General features: G+C 36.4%; 1 protein-coding gene across 7 annotated transcripts in view; it reads left to right on the forward strand.

Moving 5' to 3' along the window:
* The window catches only part of RALYL (RALY RNA binding protein like), a 708,596-nt gene that overhangs the window by 576,523 nt on the left and 104,122 nt on the right, over positions 1 to 27,951 (forward strand). For all 7 annotated transcript variants that reach the window (XM_060610811.3, XM_060610815.3, XM_060610814.3 and 4 more), the window contains one exon: positions 5,688 to 5,720. In XM_060610811.3, coding sequence (XP_060466794.1) covers positions 5,688 to 5,720 — 33 coding nt within the window. The remainder of the gene's footprint in view (positions 1 to 5,687; positions 5,721 to 27,951) is intronic.

Here is a 27,951-nt window from a genome sequence, read left to right on the forward strand (position 1 = left end):
ACAATGAATTTTGTTTGGAACATGTTAAGTTGAAGGCATCTACAATTAGAGATATATGGTGGACAGATACAGAGGAATAAATAGAGTAATACTAAAGACAAAAGTTTGGAAATATCAGGGGTGCCTGGGTGGCTCAGTCGGTTAAGCATCCGACTTTGGCTCAGGTCATGATCTCACGGTCCATGAGTTCAAGCCCCGCATCTGGCTCTGTGCTGACAGCTTGGAACCTGGAGCCTGCTTCAGATTCTGTGTCTCCCTCTCTCTGCCCCTCCCCTGTTCGTGCTCTGTCTCTCTCTGTCTCAAAAATAGATAAACATTAAAAAAAATTTTTTTTAAGTTTGGAAATATCCAGCATATCAACATGTGAGACCAGATAAGATTTCTCAGTGGAGTATAGAAACTATAAAGAAAGGAAATGTGATAATGCCGTTAGGCACATATAAGCAAAATAAAACAAAGGAAATAAATTGATGAAAGACAATGCACAATGCAAGACATGAGCACATGAAGTTTAGAGCCAAAATGCCTAAATTAAAATCCTCGCTTAGCCACTGTTAGCTGTGTGACCTTAGGCAAAACATTTAACATCTTTGGGTATCAGTTTCCTCATCTGTAAAATGAGATCTATCTCAGAGGATATCATGATGCTTAAATAAATCAGTGTTTATAAAGCATTTTTAGTAACACCTGGTCTTTAATAAATACAGCTTAGATTTTTTTGTTATTAAATACAAAGTGTTATAAATCCGTTAACCCCAAATATTGATCTTCACTTTGCATTCTATTTTTATTTCTTTACTGTGCCTATTTTTCCAAAGGCTATAGTTTGTTTATCTTATTATACTCCTAATTCTAGCCAGTCCTGAATGAAGTATTATTAAATTCACTACCCAGTTCATGTTAAAAGTAAATCTTAGGAAAGACAAAACCAGTCCTTTTCTTCACAAAACAATTACCTTGTTTAAAAAACTCAGAAAAGTTCTCTCTGGGCATATCACAATGTAATCATATGTTTCTAAGGATTACACTGTAAACAATTTTCTCCAAAGGGATATTTCTCCTGGTAGTTTCCTTCTTTTGCATTTTTTTCACTTTTCAGGACTAAAATCACAAGTGTGAGCTTTTCACATTTTCAGGCAGTTTCAGCGCATAGAATTAACAACGTATCTTTGGCATGGTCATGACCATCACAGTCTACTTTGTGCCAGAAACTGTGTTAGTTGCTCTAAGTACATAATCTCATACTCATCACAAGATATGTTGTAAGTTGCTTATGATGTTGGCTATTATAATTAATGAGAAGATATGTAAAAAAATACATCTCTGAATTAACTCAAGGCTGGGGAAGTTGACTTTATGTAATGAAACCATGACTAAGCAGTTGGTTAGAAAGCAGAGCATTGTTCAGTGTGGGCCAGTTATCACCTCCCTCTACAGTGTGCCATCATTTTGAGGATGAGATGTGGCATAGGATTGCCTGATGGTGGCTCCCCACAGATTTCCTGCTCTGTATCACCACTGAAAATGCTTGGGGCTCCAGGTACCTAGGGTTCATTTTCAGTGGCTTGGAATGACTAATGGACAATAATCTTTCCTTCCTGCTCAGCTGGTGGAGCATCAGCCAGAACCTCCCTTGGACCATTAGAAGGTTTAACACAGAACTTTGATGAGCTTCTTCTCTAAGCAGACTTGCAAGTTTAACATTCTTACCAATCTTGAAACTGGAAGCTAGACTTTTAACCCAAGACTATTCTCCTGACAATATGTCATAGTAATTGAGATAATAAGTAATAGAAGCTTAGTGACAGGACTGTCCCTGTAAGATGAAGGTGTCAGGATTAGCTTTATGAAGGAGTTAGATAAACTCATAAGACAAGTAGATCATAGGGAAAGGAATTAAAAACTAGTATTCTGGTACAGAAGAAGAATGCTTAAAGACATCAAAGCAAAGGAGATTTGTTTAAGTCATAAATAGACAAATATCCTGGAATAAAGTGGTTGGGAAGAGAAGTGATAAAGAGCGACATGGAAAGTTAGCGTGAGTCATGTTTCTGACAAGCTTTCGAATGACACACTGAAAAGTTTGGGCATCTTCCTATGGTTATCAAAATTGTCAAGAAATATGGTGACGCGAAAATAGCATTGTAGGAGAGTTGATCTGTCAGCAGTAGGTGCAGAGATTTGGTGATGTAGAAAGGTAATTCAAATTATTCTGAACTTCTAATTCTGGGAGAATACCTTGATATATATTAAAATAAAGAGTGCCTATTTTGACGTGTTGTTTCCAGTTTCTTTCAACAATGTAGTTGTAGGTTGGCAAAACTTTTCTTTTTTTTTTTTGATGTTTCTGTTTATTTTTGAGAGCTCTCTCTTTCTCAGAGTGTGAGTGGGGGAGGGGCAGAGAGAGAGGGGACACAGAATCCAAAGCAGGCTCCCGGCTCTGAGCTGTCAGCACACAGCCCGACGAGGGGCTTGATCTCACGGACCGGGAGATCATGACCTGAACCGAAGTCGGACGCTTACCGACTGAGCCACCCAGGTTGGCATACCTTTTCTATAAAGGCCATAGAGTAAATATTTTCAAATTGTGGACGTACAGTCTCTGTTACAACTATTCAACTTGCTACTGTAGCACAAAAGCAGCCTTAAACAATATGTAAATGAATAAGCGTGACTGTGTCTCAGTTGACTTTATTTATGGACTCTGGAATTTGAAAGTTCATATAATTTTCATGTGTCAAAAAGTATTCTTTTTTGATATTTTTCAGCCATTTGAAAATGTATACTTGTGGGCACCTGGGTGGCTCAGTTGGTTGAACATCCGACTTCGGCTCAGGTCATGATCTCACAGTTTGAGGGTTTGAGCCCTGCTGTGCTGACAGCTCAGAGCCTGGAGCCTGCTTCGGATTCTGTGTCTCCCTCTCACTCTCCCTCCCCCACTGACACTCTGTCTCTGTCTCTCAAAAATAAACAAACACTTAGAAGTTAAAAAGAAAAAAAGAAAAGAAAAGAAAAACGTACACTTGTGAGCATGGCCCAACTGGTAGAGATGCTGAATCACTATGTTGTACACCTAGAACCAATGTAACATTGTGTGCCAACGACATAAAAGTCATTCCTAATTTGTGGGTTCTACAAAAGCAGGTGGTAAGCAGGATTTGGCCTGTAGAACAGAGTTCACCAATCCCTGGTTTACAGAACATCGGTCAGAACTCTCAATCCAGTATCACTTTGAAGATTTTGAATTTTCCCCTGAATTCTTCCATTGAACATTTGGGAGGAAATAGTTGAAGTGAGTGGAGTAGTAAAAGAAGAAGGACACAATTCACCGGCTACTGAGACTAACCATATCAGCCACGGGTGCCGGTGGGGCAACATATGTCCTTACAATGCTCCAATCCGTTTGTCTGAAGCCTTCAGAAAAAGAAAAAGAAAATCAATAAGTAAATACTACTTGAAACACATTCTGACTCAGCGTTTCAGTAATTGCACAGGGAAAGGCAAAGTGGTGGGTCTTTCTTTTCTTCATGTTGTTTGTGATAACTTCAATGAAAACAGCACCATGCAGGCCTTAAACAAATGATATGAGTGGGGACACTCAAGGAGGTTTTAGTGTGAAACAGTGTGAAGTCGCAGCAGCTGTGAACAAAGAATTTACGTTTGGAGAGACCAGCTAGGCTGGGGTAAATAATGAGAACCAGCCTGGGAATAGAGTGAAGAGAGGGATGTGAAAGTCACATAAAGGAAAAACTGCCAGTGCATTGCTCATTGAGATGTGGAGGATGAAAACGAAAGGAATCAGATATTTTAAATGTTTCTTTTACTGGATTCCTCAATGCCGCTTAGAAACAGGGAGCAGTGAGAGGCAAGGGGGACACTGAGGGAGCAGGAATGGGGAACTAGGAGCCTGTGGGCTAGCACCTCAAACAAGCAAATTACACACACACACTAAGGTCTGACAGGTGTGAGTCTGAAATTATTGGCTAAAGGGATCCCATTTAATACCCACATGTTATCTACTTACTAAGTATTGCTGATTAGAGTGTAATGGAAAATCATTACTGTCATGATGTTGATGATACAAATAAATAAATGGTCCCCTGCATCACACTGCATAGAATCCCCCTCATTTCTTCCAGGTAATTTCTCTTGATCACTTAGCACTGGTCATGTCTTATAAAACAAGCATATCCAAATATATTTCATTATTTATCTTCAACTTTTTCCTCTTAGTTCTGTTTGCTTAATCATATCTTAAATATATGAGAACAACAAACACACAACATGGCAAATAATTTCCAGGGAGGTGTGAATAAAATCAGAATTCAGAAAATGAAAAGGCTGCATAAATGTATGCATCCAAACTCTGAGAACCATCTATTGGTTTTCTCTGCTTCCCTACCTGCCACTACCCAGAGGGATTGCTAGGGTGCCTGTTCCCTAAAAGAGGCCCTTCGAGCTATGATTGTTCACTTAAAGCAGCATGACAAGTGGCAGGGAGCTGTGTCAGCTCTGCCCATTAAGTGGGACAAGGCATATTTATAATAAACTACTTTTATAAGCATAAAACAAAATAGAGACAAAAAGTGATTATTGCCTTCATTGTGTAGGTTCATATAAAAGTACAGTATTTTGGCCTAATTCTATGACAAGCCCTTTCAATTGTCCACTTCAATATGTAGTCAGCTTGTGTGGTGTTGGTTACAGGATTAAATTTCCTACCATTTTCCCACAGCTATTTATATGTAAATAAAATATTTTAAAACACGAAGGCTCTTTAAAGATCTTAAACACCAGAATTCAGATCAAAACGTCTTTATTTACCAGATAATCGTATGTTAAGAAACTTGTATGAAAACGAAGTGGCCGATATACAACCACCACTGGTCTCCTTAATTATCAACCAGGGAACATTTAGAAGCTTATACTCTCCTGATTGATTTGCTTTTTGCAAAGAATGTACAATTAATTTGTGAAATATGAAAATTAACTGGAAACAATACTAGCCTATTTTATAGTGGGAAAAGTAAGCCCCATAAAGCTTTTCAAGTGGCTTGCTCAAGATGCCACAGCTAATCGGAGGCTTCAGAATTAGAATTCTTTTTTAATATGTTAGGAGGTACAAAAATACCTGATTCTTAGGAGACACAGAGGAGGCAGTAATATTCTAATCTGTTGATCTGACTTCCCCTCAGCCCACCCCCCAGTCTTGCTCCTGCCCATAAATGACCATGAATGTCACTCTGCTTCTTTCTTTGTTACAGAGTATTTACTAAAAACAAATTACTCAGCCAGTATGTAACCAAATACATTATAAATGTCTTTACTACTACAACAACCACAAATAGATATATCAAAACTTCTACAAATTCCTATTAAAAAAAAGAAATAAGTAGATATAGAGAGTGCAAATCAGAATTAGACTAACAGTATTATTACTTTAATGTGTCATTTAATGCTACATTCCCATTCCAGTTTTTCATTTTATTTAGCCTCTGCATTAAGACAGCCCGAATTTGAATTAGTCAAGATTAGATCTTGATATATTATTTATAGCTTTTTATTAGTGCTAAAGTGTACATTTTCATCTAAACAAATATAATAATTTTGTCAGATTCATATGAAAACAGTTTTTAAGTGTACAGCAAATTACTATGTTAAAGTAAATTTTTCATATTTTTTCACAGACTTGAGTCAAAGGAGCCTTTCCTGTCTGTTGGGTGAGTACATGTCTAAATATTTTAAATCTTAGTTCTTTAATTGATTTTTAACAAGGGCTTCTGGGATAGTGTTTTCAGTCACATAATTCCATATTCAGAGTCATCCCACATCATTGGGTCATATCCTCAGCAACACTGCTATCTACATTTTATAAAGATTTAACTAAAATGCTCAGTAGGTTGTTTTATGACCTCAGAAATTCAGCAAATGAATGCATATGAAATTCTGTATCCTCTAAAAAAGCCAAAAAAGGTATACGGTAATTTTCTATATTCTCATCATGCAAAGATATACTCAGATTGGTTTCACAAATTCCCCTGAGCCACAGTTTCACTATTCCTAGTCTGTCTTCTCATTTTTGCACTGTTTTCTCTTCATCTACCCCTACTGTTTCTTCTCCCTTTTTTTCCTAAATCTGTCTTCAAAGTCTGTACTGTCTTCTCTCCTTTTCTCCCATTTCACTTTTATTTCTCCACTGGAGAAATCAGGTGCTTCTCTGAAGGCAAAGCCAAGGAACCATGAGGCAGATTGAGTAAGACCAACACTTGCCTTCTCTGGTAGTATTCTGAGTTGCAGTACATGTTCTAATAATAATATATTGTTGACAAGAATATACATGTACTATTTCCAGGCAATTTGCTAGTTAAGAATCAGCCAATTGTTTTTATTGATCTACCAAATGGTCTTTTGATTAATATATTAAAATATCTCATTAGGGGACTTTGGCATGCTCGGCATTGTGGTTGATGTTGTAAAGTATCAAAAAGTGCCAGAGTATGTGATAGTTTAAAGGGAAACATGCCATAGTTGATGAGAAAAAAATCACATATAAACAGCCACTATACTCAAGCTTAATGAGCAGAAACATGGGATGGGAGTGTATTTTTTAAATGATCATATTAATTTTCTTTGTTTGCTGTCCTTGAATATGTCTGTCACTCCTTGAGCAACATGGTTCCCTTTCTCCTTCTCCTCCTCATAAAAGCATTTGAGAAACCCATTCGAATCATGAAAATCAAAATAATTGTTAGAGATGCTGAGAGAAAAATGGAGTAGATGCATTTATTGGAGGATTTCATGAAAAAATGAAAGGTCAAGTTGATCTGGTCCAAAAAAAAATCATTGGAGCATGCCTCTTTCCTTCATTGATCATCAGCTCCTATTGTTAAAAATCTTTAAGCCTGAAGAAATCTTTTATTTTGAATGCATATGTGTCCTGCCCTCAAGTCAAGAGGGCTGAAATAGCTTCTCTTCATGCCTCGCTTAATGCAGTTTCTCTGCAGCATTTCCTGTTCTCCTAACTACTTTGAGATGGAATTCATTTTTTACTTCATACCTCTGTTTTACAAGGGCAGACTAAGTAATCTTTGTATTACACTTATCAGGAGTTTAAAACTCTGTATTGGAGCCTAGAAAAAAAAGTTTGCAGCAAAGAATGACATATAACTCAGCAAATACCCATAATAGGAAAATTGGCATAGCAGTTAAGAAGGATGCTGCTGCTGTTCCTTAGATGGGTCTTTAAAGTGGAGCGGAACATGCAACCCAAATGGTTCTGCTGACTGGATATTTCAATACATAGCTAAACTTCTCCATTTTTCTCCAGGAAAATTATTTTAAATAAAATTGTCCAAAGTTTGTACGGATCTGTCTTCTGACCTTGTTGGTAAGAGCATAAGATGATAGTGAACATAATGGACACTATGAGACTACTAAGCAACAGGTAGTCTAATACAAGAACCATTACTCAAATTTGTGACTTGTAACATGGTCACATACCAAAAGGAATAATACATGGTATATGGTCTTTGGTATGAGTTGACCTTTAAGTCTATACCAGTGAGTTTTTCTAGGACCCTGCACACCTCACATTAATTTTAATTCTGTTTAATAAAAAAATCATATTAATGAATAGATCAGTGCTAAATATTGCATACTTGTCCATTGTCTGCCAGTGTCTTAAAGCACTTGTTAATATGTCTTCTAGAAGTTGCTTTTGCTTTCATAGGCTCTGACACTTACAAGCAATGTGTATTAGTTTAGGCAATTACTTAAACTCCCAAGCTTTGGGTCCTTATTTGTGATATGGTGATTAAGTAAGATAATTTAGATCAAGTATTTAACACTGTTCTTGGCACATAATTTCTCATAAAGATTCGGTTTTATTACACATGTGGAAGGTATACTCATATATAATGCTCCAAAGAATCCATCAGAGAGCTCAGAAATAGTTCAGAGAATACAACTCCACTTTAACAGGTCATGCTTTGGGTTACATGTGGAAACAAAACAAACGTTTTTATAATGGAGAGGGGAAAAAACAAAACAAAACTGTGGAGTAAACTATCAAACAAGATAAGCACAGATACTGTTTTGTATTTAAATGATGAAAACTAGTAATTGTTATTTAAATTTTTTAAATGGAGCCAAATATTGATAAATTTTTAATGTGCATCTGTTCTTAATATAAACTAGGGAAAAAACTCTTTCATAAATGTGCTGCAGTATTTATGAAATAAAACTTTTAAATGTCACAACATAAATTCAATCTGAATATACCAATGGAAAAAAATTGTCAAAGAAAGTTATAACGCAGGAATTATTTGCTTATGGAAAAAGAATAGGGAATTGTGAATAGAAGTTAAGTGAAATCTCAGATCTCAGACCTTCAACTATACATTGATATGAGAGGGGCTTTCTTTCACATGCATCAGTAAATTATTTTTTTTAATGTTTTATTTATTTTTGAGACAGAGAGAGACAGAGTGCAAGCAGGGGAGGGGCAGAGAGAGAGGGAGACACAGAATCCGAAGCAGGCTCCAGGCTCCGAGCCGTCCGCACAGAGCCCGACACGGGGCTCGAACTCACAAACCGTGAGATCATGACCTGAGCCGAAGTCGGACGCTTAACCGACGGAGCCACCCAGGCGCCCCCATATGCATCAGTAAATTATTAATAAAATAATGTCAGGAAAAAATAATAAACTTTGGCTTAGAGTCAGGTAGGAAGGCTCATCCCAGAGTCTCATTCTGTTTACCCAGGGGAAGCCAATAAATGCAGTGTGATCCAAGGCTGTCGAGGCAGGCCTGGAAACCATTGTCTACATCATGGTTTCATTCTCCCACCCCTTCTCTTACATGAATGCACAGATTGCTCTTATAGACATGTAGAGTCTCTGGAATTTTTTCAGAAAATCTTTGAAATATATCTTCCCATAGTCTTTCCCAGTTTGGGAAAGTTGGGTTTTTTTCCTTCACTTTCTTCTTTTATTGGGAAATAGACACAGGGCTTATCACAGGGAAGGAAGCAGTGTGATACCTCCTGGCAAACCCAGGACAATGGTAGCCAGAGTCAGGGATACCACCCTGGCCAAGCCTATGCCCAACATCACAGAGGTATGAGGAGAGACTGACCCCTCCATACCATGATCACCAGCCTTTCCCAGGAGGTTCAGAGGCCCCGCCGTAATAGCTGCTTCTTTAGTCACGTGACTGCAATTGTGATTTTGGGAAGCGGCCTTGTGCTGCCGTCTCTCTAGGTGGGACAGCCTCCTCGCGCAACCCAGAAGGCCACAGCTACCTGTGTTACCACAACGACAGATATCAGCAGGACCTTCGACTTGGGACCAACTGTTGGAGGACTCGATGAAGGAATAGGCTTTGTTTAGCTGGTCCAGGACTTAGCCGGAGTGACCTTCAGATGGCAGGTGATATAGATTGTGTTTCTGAGGTCATTAGCAAAGTGGAACATGTCCACTATGAACTGAAGAGTCTCTGGCCTGGGTCTGGGGACTTTGAAGGCAGAAGAGACATCAGAAAGACCGTCCACCATGCATATGGTGGAGGTGGGCACATTGATCTAGAACTGTCTTGGAGTTCACCCATCACAGACCAGGATACGTGTAAAAAGATCAGATAGTATGCCATGGAAGCTTCCATGGTACACAAAGAACATACTACCTATGCTCAGATGCATAAAAACTCATTTTGATGTTGTCCCAGACCTATGGAAATATATTAAACTTTAAATTAGTAAATACTATCATTTAAATATTTAATAAATAATTTTTATTAAATGATTAAAATGTTTCATATTTTACATTATAAATATTGTGCATTTAATATATGTTACATACATAAATTTATTATAAATATATAATATAAAATATATTTATTTTTTAAGCAAAATGAATTTAAATAATAGATTTAAAAATTAAACCTCCCATCTCACTCACCCAACAGTAAAAAAAATCAGGTAAGCAAACTTGTTTTTTAGTGTGGAGCTTAGGCTTGCAGTGCTGAACAAGTGAGCACTAAGCATCTGATATTCTACTCATCTTCAAAATGTTACATTTTAGAGCAATTAAGAAAACTCTTCTGGCAAATGTTTCCTTTTATGTGGCATCACATAGATTCTGAATTTGGAAATAAGCTGGGAGAAAACAGGCATCAAGTGTGCATTTAAGAAAGTGAACAAGAACTGAGTGATCATCTCAATTAAGATTCTAAGATATAAATCTTAGTGTAAAACCAGTTGCCTTGAAAAAGGATTTTATAGCTTTTTAATGAAAAATACAGATGAAGGGAAAGGAAGCTTTTGTTCATTTGATGTTTAAGATTCACAGTGTAAAAGGGCGTGTCAAGACAATGCATGAGTTCTCTTCAAGCACAAGTGACTGTTGACACTTTGCAGACACTGAGCCACTTTAAAAATATACTCAAGGCACTAAATGAAACTTTCCATGTGAATTATTTCTTCTTGCCTCTTCAGCATGAAGTTGACCTTTTAACTTCAAGACTTTTAATATGAATCAGTTGTATTTTGGAATTGAAATTTTTGTTCATACCAATATTTCAGCTGATGAATTTTTGCATGAGTGGTTTTATTATTGAGGAGAATTATATTATGCGTGGGTAAAAAAAAAAAATTTCAGGGGCACCTGGGTGGCTCAGTAGGTTAAGTGTCCGACTTCAGCTCAGGTCATGATCTCTCAGTTCATGGGTTCGAGCCCCCTGTTGGGCTCTGTGCTGACAGATCAGAGTCTCGAGCTTGCTTCAGATTCTGTGTCTCCCTCTCTCTCTGCTCCTTGCCTGCTCACACTCTGTCTCTCTCTCTCTCTCTAAAATAAATAAATATGTAAAAAAATCTTTTAAAAATTCAGAATCTTTTCACTCTATTAGCATAATTTAAATAACTCAGAATAATTTTTAAAAATGATATTGATAAAGCTCAGAATTTTTACTTCTCAAGCTTCTCTGAGAGACATTCAAAACACATCAAAGGTAAAAATAATAAAATTCTCATATTTTTCTCTATTCAATGAGTGAACAAATCATGATCCAGTCAAGCCTCAGTCTCCTGTGTGCCCTGAGATGGAGTGTTCCCATTCTACTAAATCCAAACAAGAGGAAGCGAACAGTGCCAAGACAGCAAAAATTGATCCTCACATAATTGCTAGCATCTATATTTTTTAATAGTTTTTCTTGGGGGATATTTTCCCCCTTTTATTTCCACTCTTGGAACTGAATTTGGATCTTCAGTATACTTCTGCTGTTGTTATGAAGACATTATTAAATCTTGACACTCTTATTAGGTCCAATATTTACACTATTTTACTTTTTTCTGGGTTTTGTATGACACCTTACATTTACTAATAGATGCTATACATTGATGTACTGTTCGCGACCTATTTTAAGAGCTTAAATTCTGTAATTTGATTTCCTTGGTTTGAATTCCATTCTGTTACTTCCTAGCTAGGTACCTTGGGCAATCTGTTTAGCTCTTCTCCACTAACTCTTAGGACTGTCTTGAATGATATAATATTGCAAAGTGCTTAGCAGTGTCTGACACCTAGTAAACAGCAAAATAAATAACCTATTACTATTTCACTATCCTGTGCAACAAAAAATTATATTAATAGTTTTTTTTTTTCCTAAAGGAGTTAAGTTCCACTGAATGAAAGAAATGTTAACTAATTGAATCCCCAAAGCCTGAATATTCAGTTCCTAGTAATGCAGTTGAATTCTGGGAATAGAAATTCACAAGAGACTGAAATCGGCACAGAAATGAAGGACTGCCATACTCAGAAGATCTTTGAGGAAGATAGACAAGAAAAAGTAAAATAGCGTGAAGACAGGGAGACAGTTCCAGAGGGTACTTAGATTTATAGAAAATGTCATTCACAATACTAAAAACTTTAATGAGAGGAGCATGAAAAAAGGAAAGCAACACCAGTTTAGGTATGGTTTCAGTAAAGTATGAAAACACAAAACAAAATTATATGACTGCTGTAAAGTAATCGGTGTTCACCAATCATTTAGGAATTAAGAGTTAATCTTAAGAACTGAGAAGTTGGGGGCACCTGCGTGGCTCAGTTGGTTAAGTGCCGACTTCGGCTCAGGTCATGTTCTCATGGTTTGTGAGTTCGAGCCTCATGTTGGGCTCTGTGCTGACAGCTCAGAGCCTGGAGCCTGCTTCAGATTCTGTGTCTGCCTCTCTCTCTGACCCTCCCCCACTTGTGCTCTGTCTCTCTCTTTCTCACAAAAATAAAATAAACATTAAAAAAATTTAATAAAAATAAAAACTGAGAAGTTGGAAGAAATGGCCAGATTATCAGGAAATTTTTCTAGCCAAAAAGCAGGACCTGAGTTAATCCTCAAGGTCAGGTTAAAAATTGCCTAGAATATTGAGAGAGGGAAGAGGATGAGTACCCTTTCATTCTGTGGAGTCAACGGAATCATTGGATGTTTGCTTGTCTGTTTTGTTTTTAACCAAAGAGTGATGTTTCCCAAAGTTCATAGTAGAGCCATCTAGAAAGCTGTTGTAGTAGTTCAGGCATGACTTGAAAAGACTCATTCATGACTTGAGCAGAATGAAATCACCTCCCGCCTGTTAGAAAGACTCTTATCAGGGCGCCAGGGTGGCTCAGTCAGTTGAGCGTCCGACTTCAGCTCAGGTCACGATCTCGCGGTCCGTGAGTTCGAGCCCCGCGTCGGGCTCTGGGCTGATGGCTCAGAGCCTGGAGCCTGCTTCCGGTTCTGTGTCTCCCTCTCTCTCTGCCCCTCACCCGTTCATGCTCTGTCTCTCTCTGTCTCAAAAATAAACGTTAAAAAAAAAATTAAAAAAAAAAAAAAAAAAAAAGAAGGACTCTTATCAAAAAGACAAAAGATTACCAGTGCTGGTGAAAACCTGGAGAAAAGGGAATCCTTGTGCACTGTTGGGGGAAAGTAAACTGGTGCAGCCACTACAGAGAACAGTGTGGAGGTTCCTCCAAAAATAAAAATAAGACTACCCTATGATTCAGCAGCTCCATTTCTATTTATCCAAAGGAAGTGAAAACACTAACTTGAAAAGATATCTGCATCCCCCATATTCATAGTAGCATTATTTACAATAGCCAAGACATAGAAACATCCAAGTGTCCATTAACAGATAAATGGATAGAGAAAATATTGTATTTATGAAATATTACATAATTCCGTATAATAGAATGTTATCCAGCCTTTAAAAAGAAGGAAATTCTGCCATTTGCAACAGTGTGGAATAACCTGAAGGACATTACAGATGCCAGACATAGAAAGACAAATACTGCATGATCTCACTTATAGGTGGAAACTAAAACAACTGAACTCAGAAACAGGGAGTAGAATGATGGTTGCCAGGGAATAGGAGAATTAGGGAGGCAGAGTTTTCAGGTATATAGAATGAATAGGAATTAGAACACGATGACTTTAGTTAATAACACTATATTGTATACTTGAAATTCACTATAAAAAAAAAGGTAGGTCTGAAGTGCTCTCATCACACAAAGAAATAACTATGTGATGTTATGGATATGTTCATCAGCTTCATTATGGTAATCATTTCACAGTGTGTATGTGTATCAAGATGTCATGTTGTACACCTTAAATATATACAATTTTTGTTGAATAAGATGTGTACAACAAAAAAATAATGGAACAGAAATGCCTGATGAAAATAACATTTTTGAGAGTATTAGAGTCAGTGAGTGATGGAGTGATGTCTTAGGGGTTTCTCAGCTGAACTTTGTGGGATCATGGTGACAGTATGATAGGCTAAAATCCAGGTGGAGCGTCAAAACTAAGGGAAGGTTAACAAGAATCTGTCCCGAAGCTCAAAATACACCCACCTGACATCCTGAAATCACGAATGGCCGACTCAATGCCTATCTTTTGATAGTGTGGTTTCAATTTTCTGTGAGTCTCCAGGGAAAAAGGGATAAGGGGATAAAGCCAATTTTCCTCTTCTAAAAATCTTGTTTTTTCTATTTGTTTAGACTCAGACAGTGCTACCGCAAAATTAATGATTCCTTTAGCAAGTGCTCTTGTTTCATTTTTTCCCTAGGCCCTCCAGGCTGCTTCTCTGGAGAGTACACAAAGTTTCCACGGCGCTATTTTTGTAATCTAAAGCCTTGTGCTCTCAGGCCTGATGCTACAACTGTAATTTTAATTTATCAACCTGCCACTCAGGGAAATGCTGTAAAAACATTTGAAAGCTTAAACCCATTATTTATTTCTGCACCTGTCAATGCCACTCTTCTGTACTTGTCAAAATCATTTAAACTGCACTGTGATGACAGGTACAGTATCACCAATAAATTGGGTCATCGGTCATGTATGTATATATCCTGACAGTGGTGTCTTGAATGCATGGGCTCCAGGACACATTTTTAAGGAGCAAGAATTCATTACTCTCCAATAATAAAATAGAGTAGAGTCATCAAAAACAGTCTTCCTCAGTCCTTACCATTTGAAAATGTCTTAGGAAGCAGAGAGACTCATGGTGACTGAAACGACTTTTATTTCTTCAGTGAAATGTTCTCCTCAGGGAAAAGAAAGTAATTGCAGATTATAGCAGGCAGGAGTATAGTGTTACTTAGAGGGAAGAAAATACATAGGATCATTAAATAGATTTATTTAAGTTCTGCTTATAAAGAAAGCAGTGGTGCAGGACTTTATAGCTGATGATATTTCAAAAGAGTGTTATCAGCACTTCCACTAGTGTCTAATTCATCCATATAATAAAGTGTCACATTAAGCCAAATGTCACAGTTCATATCAGTTTTACTTTGAGAATTGGTATCATTATATATCTCAGGTAACCTCTCCCCACCCTAGAATTTGGATGAGATATTTGATCATAATAAATTAAGGTATTTAAAAGTCAATCTGTCATTTGGTGTGTGTGTGAGAGAGAGAGAGAGACAGACAGACAGACAGACAGACAGGAGAAACACCTGTTCAATCATTAAATCCACTCAACCCAATAACGAATCTGATATCATAAAGGCTAGATGTCCATTTAAGATAAAAATGCTGTTAAAATTGTAACATAAGTAACATTGGCTAAATAATCTTACTGTATCCTCTAAGCTCTTAGTCATAGCAATCCTCACCCTATAATTATATTAAAAAGGCAAGTCTAATGAGAAGTCCTTTAAAGTCTACAAAGGATTTATGATCACTTCATTTCATACAATTTTAAAGTAGCCAAACGAATTTGTAGACATCAAATACCCATACATAAGAAAATAAATAACTGAACTTGTCATACATAAAATCTTACTCATGAGAAGAAGTAATCTTAAATGATATCCTGGAATCAAATTTAAAACAATCAGAGCTTTGACAAGTATATTAACTTACACAATTACTACCATTTTCTTATTACCACCAGCACTGTCTTTGAGGAACATGAGTTTTTAAAGTGTCAGGCTACATTGGAAAGGGTAAGCAGATAGTTTGACCAATGAAACATAAATTTATTGGATATAGATATGAATAAAATATAAATTATGGCTTGGATTACTTAGGTTTCATATTTAGAAACACTACATGAAGATAGTGCTATTGATTCAATTGGAAATAAGATCTTAGTTTCATATACTTTCTAAATCTGTCCTGAAAATACTCAGAAGAAATAAATATTCAAAATAAATGAAGTGTTGATTTCATTAAATTAAAATCAACCCACATCCAAGGAAAGAAAGCTAATTAATTTTTCTTATTTTTAACTCCATAAAGGTACCTGAAATGGGCTTTCCAGTGGAATTATACTTGCTTACCTAAATAATTTCCTGGACCCCTTCCTCAAGGGTCCAAATTATTGATTAGCCTTTATTTCCTATTGTTCAATACATCTATACTGATTCTCATATAAAGAAAATAGATGTTGTAATTATTTTAATACTGGAAAACTAAGACACAGAGATGTGATGTAATCTCCATAAAGACACAAAGCACATTGGTAGCCGTTTTAAAATGGAGTCCCGGCTGGGGCTTTTGCTTAAAGAGCGGTCAATTTCATGCACACTGATGCTTCATTCTCTCTTCTGGGTTTCACGTTCATTTGAATCATCATGAACATCCACACAATAGCTTTAATTATTCAGGAAAATAATCATGTACATAAAGAGTTATTTATTCCCTCCAGAGGCAGTGTGAATCTCAGATTTGCATTATGAAACTGCTGGCAAAAGTTTTAAAGCCTCGCTTCCAATTAAATTCTGTTCATCCAGCCAAGAATGACTGATCTCTATTTCATCAATCTCAAAATGTGACCTTTTCAACACTTTTAATGACATTTTCAAAGTGCAGAATACTTCTGATTCAAAAGATTCCCTACTTAACTCTGCAGAACAAATCAGTTATCACAGTAAAATCGATAGCTGCCAAATATTAGCAAGAGCCAGGCATCACTTACACTTTAGAAGCTAATCAGGGCAAAAAAAAAAAATGTATTAAACAACTTTGTTTTGGGATGCCAACTAAGGTAGATATTAAAATGAAAAATCAACCCCCAATGTTTCATGTCTTTAGAAACATTATTTCTCTGGTGAAATTTTCATTAGACCACATTCAGAACTTAACCATTAGAACCTGCAGGCCACATTCAACTTCAAAATAACATAACAGTGCCTCTGGTTTAATTCAACAGTAGACAACCCTGGACTATCGCTTCCTCTTAGCTTCAATGAAAAGCATAAAAAAGATGAAACACTTGATGAGATATTTCTCCCAGATCTTGGTTAAATTATCTTATCGTGCTAGGGGCATTTCAGTGAAGTGTATATTACAGCCCTATCCGATACTAAAAATCTTGAAAGCCTTTTAAAAAGTGAGGCTCCCTAAAGAAGTGATTTTAAAAATGTGTTCCTTAATCATGGGCCTTTGATGACCAAAATGAATATCAGTAGACCCCTGGCATGCTGAGCACTCCAGATTCCCATGTCAGACCACCAAGTCAGAGATTAGGGGGCTTCCCAATAAATCCAAACATTCATTCCTATTTGCTTCAGTTACCAATTGTTAGTTTGAAGTTCACAAGAAATAATTTGATAGCATTGCTGCCCTTTGTTCAATGAATAGCTGTCTAATTTCATTAAGTGCAAATTCATTATGTGAAGACCACTGTGAGTGTATGTGTGAAATATTATGTAATAACAATGTCAGACTCTGTTTTAAAACCAGACTACTAGACAGAAATAGTTTCCTATTAGTATGATTGAATATTGAGCTTTCTTCCATACTACAAAGATCGCAACACCAACTTATCATTGCTGGAAAATTTAGTAAGGCGAAACTTTACTTTTGACAATGACAGACAAAGGGTGGCCCCAAATTATTTAGACTTAAATGTCGAGTAGATTGAAAAACTTCTGCAATTTGCATTATTTTTGAGAACATTGCTAACTGCTTAACATTTAAACCTTCAAACTACAAACCAAGAGTTAAAAACAAGAAGTGGATATTATGATGCCATTTCATTCTAATCAAATCCAGGATCTTTATCTTTATTTCTGAATATCAATTTAATTACATTTGGATGTGATTTAATTTATTCTGTACAAAATTCTTCTCAAATCATATTTCCAGGATCAAAGCAAGATAGTGGATTCAGTAAAACAGTGCCAATCCATGAACTGATTTTAACCAGTGTGACTAGTAAAATACAAAAGGGAAGAGAAAGCATTTAGAACATTTTATAGCATTTTTATCCTGCTTTGACATCTAAGTGTATGATTTTGTGTTTTATAAAATTATCAGTCTGTGATGGATGGGAAATTTTTAAAAGAAAAAGCTGGTCCTTCACTACAGTAATTGAGAAGTTTTGGACAAGACTGTCTTTGCCTTTAAGGACCTTGTCATCTCATGAAGTGTATAAACACAAAGAAGCTTGTATCTATAATACAAGGCATTTCTTGGCAACTCTAATCTGCTATAGGAGAAAAAAATAAAAATAAGCATATCTTTGTGGTGTGAGGGATTACTTGATAATTCTTGAAAGATAGGTTATAAACAAAAAGTTGTGATGGGACACAGGCAGCCTTAGTTTCTATCCTGGAGATAACTAGGAGTGCCATTTGGCTGCACCAAGGGTATCTTAGAAGAGACACTGAATGACATAACTGGCAAATTAACCAGTAACCACATCACGGGAGACTGAGAAACCCTGTGCTCAACCTTTCTTCAGCTCCCCTCACCCCTTTTCCCCCTCTCCTGCCTCCTTTCCCCTCCTTCCCTCTCGCTATTCTTTTCTTTCCTCCTCAGTCTCCTCCTCTTCCTTTCCCTCTTTTTTCCTCTCTCTCCTCCCATTATCCTTCTCTCACCTCCTCACCCTTCTCTTCCTCCCCTCTTCTCCTCCCATCTGCTTCTCTTTCATTTTCTTCATTTAAAAAATGTATGCATTCAAAGAAGAGTTTATGTTCTCCTGTCTGGTCTTCAGTGACTCCCTTTGCTTTGCAAGATATTCTACCATGAGGAAGAAAATTAATATATGTGAAATGTTTGCTGAGTGCCAGAAATCACATTAATTCCTAACACTCCAACCCATGCTCTAGCTTCACAGTTGGGGGCAGGGGGTGGGGTGGGGAATCCTGCCACCATCTTAATGGCTTATGGAAAAATTAGGGCAACCTTAAAGAGCCATTATTTTTCAACATTAGACCTGGATGAGATTTCTCTTTAATTAAGACTTAGCAGTTTATCCTCTCTGAGAAAACTGGCCATCTCAGAAGATCTGGTAATACTCACATTTTACAATCCCAGTAAACCCTAGGATCCTGCCCCATCACACCGCAATGAGACCCTCCAGTCAGCAAGTCCTGCATATGTATGCACACACACACACACACACACACACACACACATCCAACATCCAGCCAGGTTTTTGGTGCCATGCTCTGAATTCTGATCTGAAGATCACCGGATATTTGAGAAAATACTCTAACGTGACAGGAAGAAAACCCCAGAGAAAATCAGAATTCCACAAAAGTAAAAGAAATATAAGGAGTATAAAATACAGGGAGTAAAAGGAGTATAAACTAAACTAAAATAAACCAAAAAAATCTCAAAACAAAGCAAAAAAAATTCCTAGAAATTAAAAACATAGCAGAAATGAAAAGTTCAATGAAAGTTTGGAATATAAACTTAAAAGATCACAAAGGCAAAGCGCTGGAAAATAGTAAAGATTTAAAAATGATTAGAGGCTTACTCTCAGAGAGCAATATCTAGTAGTAATTGTTTCACAATGAGAAAATAGGACATTATCAAATAATTAATGCCAGAAAATGTCCTAAAACTGAAACACAGGAGTTTTCAAAGGAAATATTTTCAACACAGAGAATGACAGATGATCCAGACTAAGGCAGTTTAATTACTATAGATGAGAAGAGCTTAAACCTTCAAGTAGAGGAATAAAAGTCACATACACAGACTCATAATCAAAATGACATCAAATTTCTCAACATTAGGAAATGACAGACAACGAAGTAATGCCCTCAAAATTCTGCAAGTGATATCCAACCCGAAGATCCAGACTGTCACTCCTACCAAACACTTTGTCAATCAAGCATAAAGAAAGATAAGGAAAAGATCCACTTGACTCTTGTATTTTTGTGGTAGTTCGGTTCTATAAAGTCACTCCAACCACTGCATCAGCAAATACTGAACCATTACTCTTAAGGGAAATAGAGGATTAGGTTCCCGTGAGCCTCTGGTCACAACATTTTCGTTAACCAATTCATACATAACCTTGCTTTGTGTGTGTTTCTGTTTAAAGATAGCTTATGTCCTACATATCATTGATTCATTAACATTGAACTCATGGCCAACCGCACTGTAATTCTTGCCTAAAGCAAGCTTGTTTGACACACATATTTTCTCCCTAGGGCACGTCACAGCCTTTTGTGGTTAGGAACACTAAGCAGCACTTTGGCATACTATTTAGGAGCCATTGCAGACAGGAAAATCACCAATGAAAAGCACAAAAGTGCAAAAAGTGTGGCATAAGTAGACCACAAAAGTATACTTATCTGCAGTGTCAGATCTGAACAAAGAAACTTTGTGTGCTGCCTCGGAACTCAAACTTTTTGCCACTCTGGGTATGTCTGTTAATGACCACAAAAGCACACAAGTATTGATCTGAGGGCTATAAGTAATCGTTGCAGATTCACAAATACAGAATCCGTGAATAATGAGAATCAACTGCATTTTCAGAAATCAAAGGATTAGCAGATCCTTTTTAAGAAATTTACTCATGCTCATTCCACCAGAATCATTGATGAACCAAAAAACAAAAACAAAAAACAAACAAACAAAAACCAAAAAAACATCTAACGCAAAAAAGAAAAAGGTCCCAGTGACTGGTGAAGAAAAGTACCAAGATTGTAGCTTTGTAGCAGACCCAGAGGGGACCCGTCCGGGTTACAGCAGGACAATGGAGAACTCCAGGAAGGATAAAATATGAGACCATCACAAAGGCCAAGTAAACAATTTGTACAAGAAGGAAATGTAATCACATTTGCTCAACTGTAAATAATATTTACGTAGTCATAATAATGTAAACACTGAATATTGACTTAGAAAAGAACTAATGAGAAAAAAAAGCCGGGCAGTTTATGAAAAAATTCCTCACTACAAGTAAGCCCAGCAATATTGTGAGGTCTCAAAGGGACCTCATGCCTCTGAGTAAGATTTAATTCTGTTCAAAATGAATATGTGGTTGAAATACACACACTTCTGGGTATAAGATTAGTAAGTCCTGGCAACATAAGTGATTATAGTTAATTTTACTGTGTTGTATATTTGAAAGTTGCTAAGAGAGAAGATCTTAAAAGTTCTCAACACAAAGAAAAACAATTTTTTAATTATGTGTGGTGATGGATGTGAACTAAACTTATTTTGGTAATCATTTTGCAATATATCAAATCATTATGCTGTACACCTAAAACTAATACAATGTTATACACCAATTTTATCTCAATTTAAAAATAAAAATAAAAACAAAAGATTTAAGAACTGAAGAATATTAAAGAAAATGCCTATTAATTTAGCTCAATAAGGCTCAGAACAAAAGTGCCTCTAAAGAATATTCATAAGTGGCAAGAAGAGACTAATCTGGAAAATATCAGCTGATCTTTAACTGAACTCCAGATTCGATACAATGCCTCATAGGAAGAAGTAAATGGCACATTTGATACCCCACTTGGGGGGGGGAGCCAATAAGTGATATTAGGGAAAAACATTTCCTGAGTAAAATAGAGGAAAGTGGCAAAATGAGAACAAGGAAAAAGAAATGGATGTAAGTTCATAGAGTTTAATCTGGAAATAATAGATATTGTCACAGAAAATAATATTACAGAGCACGAAAGAGTAAGCAATGAAAGATAAAATATAATTATTGATTTTATAAATGAGGTTTTTACAATTTGAAATGTAAACAAAGCTATTGGTATCCATGCCAAAAAAAAAAAAAAAAAAAAAAAAGCTAACTTTAAGAGAAAAACTAAAGTTGGACTCAGTTTTCTCTGTGATGTTATACTAGGACGTCAATAACAGATATTTTTGAGGGAAAAGATTGTAACAAGAATTCTGTCTTCAGCTATGTCATCTTTTATTTTTGAAGGTAACAGAAAGACATCAAGAGAAAATATGTCTTACCATGTACCAAACCCAGACAGAATTTTATAAAGATAGCTACTGACTTTGCTTTGATTCTGGACACCAGCATCAGAAGGATCAACTTAATTTATAAACATATGTTTAACAGCCTTTTAGTCATGTTCTTTAACTGAAAACTTCATGAAGGGACAAAATGATTTGCCAAGAAAGACTGGGAAAAAAATGACAGTGGTGGGGAAGAACTGACAATGTTTCTAAAGTTTATCTAGAGCTGAGAATATTATAAAAAAAAAAAAAAAACAACAAAACTTGAAGAATAGTAATTATGAAGGAGATGCTCCCTTCTACAAATGTGCAATTTAGGGATAAAAACTGGCAATTCGGTGAAAGTAGAATACAGACTACAACAATAAGCTATGTTTATACATGATGGTACCCGTGAAGGTGGTTATTGACACAGTATAAACCAAGTCAATAAGGAATGGAAGAATCAGTCAGTATTCCTTCTTGTTTGGGGCACATATGTATGTAGTTTTCTTTTGGACTGTTTTACTTAGAGTATATCGTAAGGAATGCCTCTGAACTTTACCAAATACCTCTTTAGCATCTACTGATGAAAATCATATTGTCCTCCTTTCATTTGTTTTTGTGCCAGATTATGCTGATAGATTTTCAGACGTAAGCCCGATATTAGTTTCCTCTCCCTAGTTTACTTTGGCTTATTGTGTTGCTGTTTCTCCAGTAAGATTAAGACTGAATTCTCTTCTTTTTCATGTTTAGTCTGTAATAATGAACACGTTTAAGATATATATTTTTCTGAGTCTGGTTTTTAGTGTGTCCCATAGGTTTCGGAAGAAACGTTCTTTTTATTTCTAGATAATATGAAAGTTCAATTTTGATTTCTTCCTTAATTCTGCATAAGTTTGACTGAGAAAAGTCAAAGAGACTGGAACTGGTGCTAAGCAGAAAAGAAACAAGATTCAGGTCACCATGTTTCCAAAGACTTATAGGTGAATAGTTAAATGTTACGTTTTAACAAAGTAATTTGATTTAATAAAATCATGAAATTTCAACTTGGAAGATATCCCAGAACTGTGTAATGCATCGATTCTCTTCTCTACAAAATCCCTAACAAATGATTTTCAGGCTCTTCTTGAAGCACATGTATCTGTTACACTGTTATACTAGATCATACAGTGTTTTGTCATGGTATTTTTCTTTTTATGATTCTATTTTCTTGCCAAAACTACTAGACACTCAAGATATTCGGAACTCATTATTCTATTTCTTTGTTATATTTAGCAGTAACATTGTTCCTTATAATTACTACCTTTTAATACTTATTTTGCCTTCTGGACCCACAATGAATAAATTCAACGCCTCTGTCACTAGACAACCTTTCAAATAATTAAATAGTTAGCTGCCTTCTTTCCCAAAGGTTTTCTTCTCTAGACCAAACATCCTTATTTAATGCAACCATTTTCATACAGAGTCATTTTTTGAGACTTATTGCCATCCTAATTTCTTTCATTTGTATGCATTCCAGTTGGTTAATATCCTTATGAAACTTTATTGAAATATGCTAAACTATTCCCAGAGATGTCTAAAAAGTAAGAGTCCAGTGGAATTATTATCTAGTTTTTTAAATACACTACTCTTTAGTTAATGCCCACTAGTCTTCTTGTACAGATTGTATTGCAATCTGAGGGAGAGTATCCAAAGAAGGAAGAAATTTGAAGAGCCTCTCTCTCTGAGGCTGAGATTCACCCCCCATAAAAGATGGTGTGACTGCAGCCTACTGTATGACAGAGAAATCAGTTGGGGTGTTGGTGGCCTGGGATAATGGGTAGGCACCCTCCTGCTGGGGTGCCAGTGAGCATCACTGGCTCTCCCACATGCTGCCGACAGCAGTGCCAGATGAGCAAGGAGAAAAGCCTATGGAAACCTGGAAAAGAAGCTGCTTCCTCTTCTTTGCCTTGTGGTTTTCCTCCAGTGCCCTTTGACAAACCCTAACATAGTGCCAACGGACAAATGGGCAATGTTTATAGAATCTAGCTTCATTATCACAAAGCAAGAGCAAAAAAAAAAAAAAAGGTGGATCTAGAATAGATATCAATTTATTGGCAGAAAAGTCTCAGGACGCCTGGGTGGCTCAGTTGGTTAAGCGACCAACTCTCGATTTTAGCTCATGTCGTGATCTCACCATTCGTGGGTTCAAGCCCCATTGGGCTCTGTGCTGAGATTGCTGAGCCTGATTGGGATTCTCTCTCTCTCTCCCTCTCTGTCTGCCCCTCCCCAGCTTGTTCTCTCTCTCAAAAAGTAATTAAACATAAAAAAAAAATTGTTGGTAGAAAAGTCTAACCCAACACAGCAATTGTTTTATTTTTTAATGTTTATTTATTTTTGAGAGAGTGAGAGAGAGAAAGCATGCACACGAGTGGGGGAGAGGCAGAGAGAGGGAGACAGAGTATCTGAAGCAGGCCGGGCACTGTCAGCACAGGGCCCAACGTGGGGCTCAAACTCACAAACTGTGAGATCATGACCTGAGCCGAAGTCAGATGCTCAACCGACTGAGCCACCCAGGTGCCCCAACACAGCAATTGTAATGGTCTAAACATACTAATATTAATATTCAGGTGTTTGAAAATTTTAATATAGACATTTTTTCCTACCAAAAGTAATAACAATACATATTATAGCAGAAATTGTCACAGACACATAACATTCAATTCAAAATATTTCAAATGGATGAGTGCAAACACTCTGCCTTTTCAGAGCTCACAATCTAGTGCAATAAACTCATAGATGGTCACTTCTTATATGATATGGTCAGATAGAAGTATGCATAAGGAGCTGTAAGAATGAAATCTGAACATTTATGGCTGAATTCAGTTAAAACAAAGAGATAGATAATACTCTACAGGATTTTGACATGAATCCACCTGGAATATTTTACTCTGGAAACTTCCATGTCAAGAAATTAAGACAAATTAGATTAAGTTCAAGGAAGGAAGACAAGAATGATGAATGGAATAAAGAGATTGATTTGTGAAGGGAAAGGCTAACAGAAATAAATCTATACAGATTAGCTAAGTGACAGGAAAAGCAGAGAGCTGACAAGCAAGAATTAAGTGTCAATTCAAAAAGACTATAATCAAGGAATAGCACAATACATGGAATTCAGTGTAACCCCACAGACTTTATACTTGGGGAAGATGTGGGGCTTGAGTTTGGCCTTTAAGAATGGATAATATGCAACTGAAAGAAGATATAACATGTTGACAGATGGAGAGTTTGAGCAAAAACCTGTAATTGGAAACTGTTGAGCAACCAGTTGGGATAATACAGAAGACTGTGTAGAGACACGAGAATGTCTCCCTATGGCCACAAGGAATGTTTCTCTGCAACAAGAGTATGTGTTGAGAAATGCTGAATGGTTGAAAGAGTAGTTGAATGAATTATTAGAGAATATTGAAGAAGGATCTGTGTTTCGGAGAACACTGAATACTAAAGAGTCTGAACATTACCTTGTAGGCCACAGGGAATAATTGAAGAGTTTTTGTTGTTGCTTTATTTTTGATATTTTGTAAAAAGGTTGCTTTCAAGTCACTAGCAGTGTATATCATGGGCAAAGATGTAGATATCCTTGGGACCAGAAATACCAGTTTGGAGATCATTTCAGTGGTCCAGGAAAGACTATTTATCTGTAGGCCAGACCTTCTCAATAGCTAGATTCTTCATTCTCTTGCCTTCACAGTTATAGCTCTCTTACTAGGTATGTCATGCTGTTTGCAAAAAAGTAAATTTTCATTTCATTATAGCTTTATCAAGTAATTATTAATTAAAAAGAATCATTTTCTTTTCATTTATTCTAGACCAGAAGACAAAAGCAAAAACTAAACACAATTTTGGAATTTCATGTGTAAGCAGAACCAGGCATAGAGAAAGGCAGCAAGCACGCCCCATTCAGGACGATACTTCCAAAATCCCAATCCCTGTGTTAACTCAGCCAAAACACAGAAAAATAATTCTTTTTCTCCTCCTTTTTCTCTCTTGTTCCCAGAATGCACTCTCTTCACCTGCTTTAATTAAAGTAATTATCCATTAAGTGTGTGAAACAGGGAGCTTGACTCCATCGTCTAAAAGACCAGAACTCATACCTGAGCTGGCTGGATTGTTTTCATCTTTTCAATTTCTTAGTTACTGCATCTTGCTAAGCTCCCAGGTCTGATCCCCAATTAAGGAACTCAATGAATGTGTCACAATTCTTTAGGTTCCCACTCACCTCCTCCCTCAATTCCAGAGTCCTTGGTAGTAAATCAAGTATTTTGTCATTGAAACTTAGACTAAGTAGCTTCTTTCACTGTTTTTGAATTTTTAATGTATGTGTGTGTGTCTATCCATTACACACATACACACACACACACACACACACACTCCAAAGTAAAATTAAATTTTTGTGTATTCCCTAAAAGAAAATAGACAGATTTTTGGCCACATACATATTATCTTGACAAAGTTTATAAATCTGTTCAACTGTATATTCTCTGGCATTTGGAAACCTACACCAGATTTGATGACAAGTTAGAAATAGGATCCTATAGGTACCTCTGAGGATACTTATACCAACAATCTTAACCATGGAGAAGTATGCTCCAGAAATTCAGTCAGTTAGCCTACATCATGACCTCTGCATTGATGACTTCCACAGGTACTCTGAAGAAAAGTTGTGCTAATGACATAGAGTAATAAAAACACACTGTTTTACAAACTTATTCCACGTTTTCCTACCACCAATTCTTGACCTTCTGGAATGGCCTCCTTTTGAACATTCACTTGTCAAATTCCTAACCTTTACAAAGACCAATTCAAATGCCATCATTTTCTAAAGCCTTGCTTGATATCTGTGTCCCACCAACCACATCCTATTTCTTCTGTCTATAAGCTTCATAGAAGTTTTAATCTCTATTTTGGCATTTTTTTCTAATTCTGCTTAAATTATATTCATATGTATATTTGTCTAATCCCTTACACTTAGATTGACATTCCTTGAAGTTAGAAGCCATGTTCTGCAGATATTCTTATTCACAACTCCCAATATTGTGCCTGACTTAAAATACTCAGCAATTGATTATTCCATTTAATTTGGGAAGCCAGATATAGCAATTGAGAAGGTTCCAGTAGTAGTTACTATTGGCAGGATGTCTGTAATGAAACCATTAAAAAGCTCCCTCCTTGTGCTAGGAAGTTTATTCATTTTCTTCAGATTATATTTTAATGAAGTTCTGCAATGGAAAATAAAAAGAAATACTTTTGTGTATTAGTCTAGTCAGAGGAAGCTGGTTTTATGAATTTAAAGGGATTAGATAAAATTGATCTCATATATTGCAAATCCTAATGAGTTGTGATTTCTTCTTCTATAAATGAAAAAGTTTAAATTAAATTTCAGGGAAGCTATTTGGTGTCATTTAATCTTCAGTAATAAAATAAAGATTGTGAGTGTGCAACTCTAAACAATTACTAATTTCAGTTTCTCATTAAGTTTTGAGGGAATCTGAGCAGGTAGAACAAAGGTACACATTGAAAAGTAGGATAAAAGTCATAGAAGTGTACCAGATTTAAAAATTTTTAAATATGCACTATTTATTTGTGTGAAATATTCAAACTGTCATTTCACTTTTTTAAAAGTCAAGTACCTGCCCCTTGCCAGTGACCACGCCTTTAAACAACAGAAGGCTTGACATTTCCTTGACTTAGTTCCTTTTTAGAAACTGCCTAAAACATGTAATTTATGACCATTTTGTTTTCAGTAGGCTAAGAACCAGATTGTCATACAAAGCTCCTACAATGCAAGTTGCAAAATTTCTACCTTTAAAAACAAAAACAAACAAACAAAAACCAGAAAAAAAAGGGAAAAGGAAGAGAAAAGAAAATTATCTCATGAACATAACCATTTATGAGGAAAGGAAAGACTATCTTTTTTTAACTTGAAAGACAAGTCTTTCCCGGCAATAAAATCCCAGAATACATAAAACACCTTAAAAACCTGAACATGACTTCTGGAAATGCCATTTTTTGACAACTAATTTCAAATAGAGTTTCACACAGAAAGAAAAGGAAGGGATTTTTAAGAAAGACAAAGCTGGGGAAGGGGAAAGAAAATATAAGGAGCTAGTGGCAGGAAAACTGGGGAAGCATAATTGTCACAAATCAGACTTGCCCTGTGGTTATCTCTTTTCACCGCTTTGCATCTCTTTTTCTTCCTTGGAAAGCCAGCTTGATTTTGCAGCCTATGACCTGAACCAACTAC

Source organism: Panthera onca, chromosome F2, assembly GCF_046562875.1.
Source record: "Panthera onca isolate mPanOnc1 chromosome F2, mPanOnc1 haplotype 2, whole genome shotgun sequence".
NCBI lineage: Eukaryota > Metazoa > Chordata > Mammalia > Carnivora > Felidae > Panthera > Panthera onca.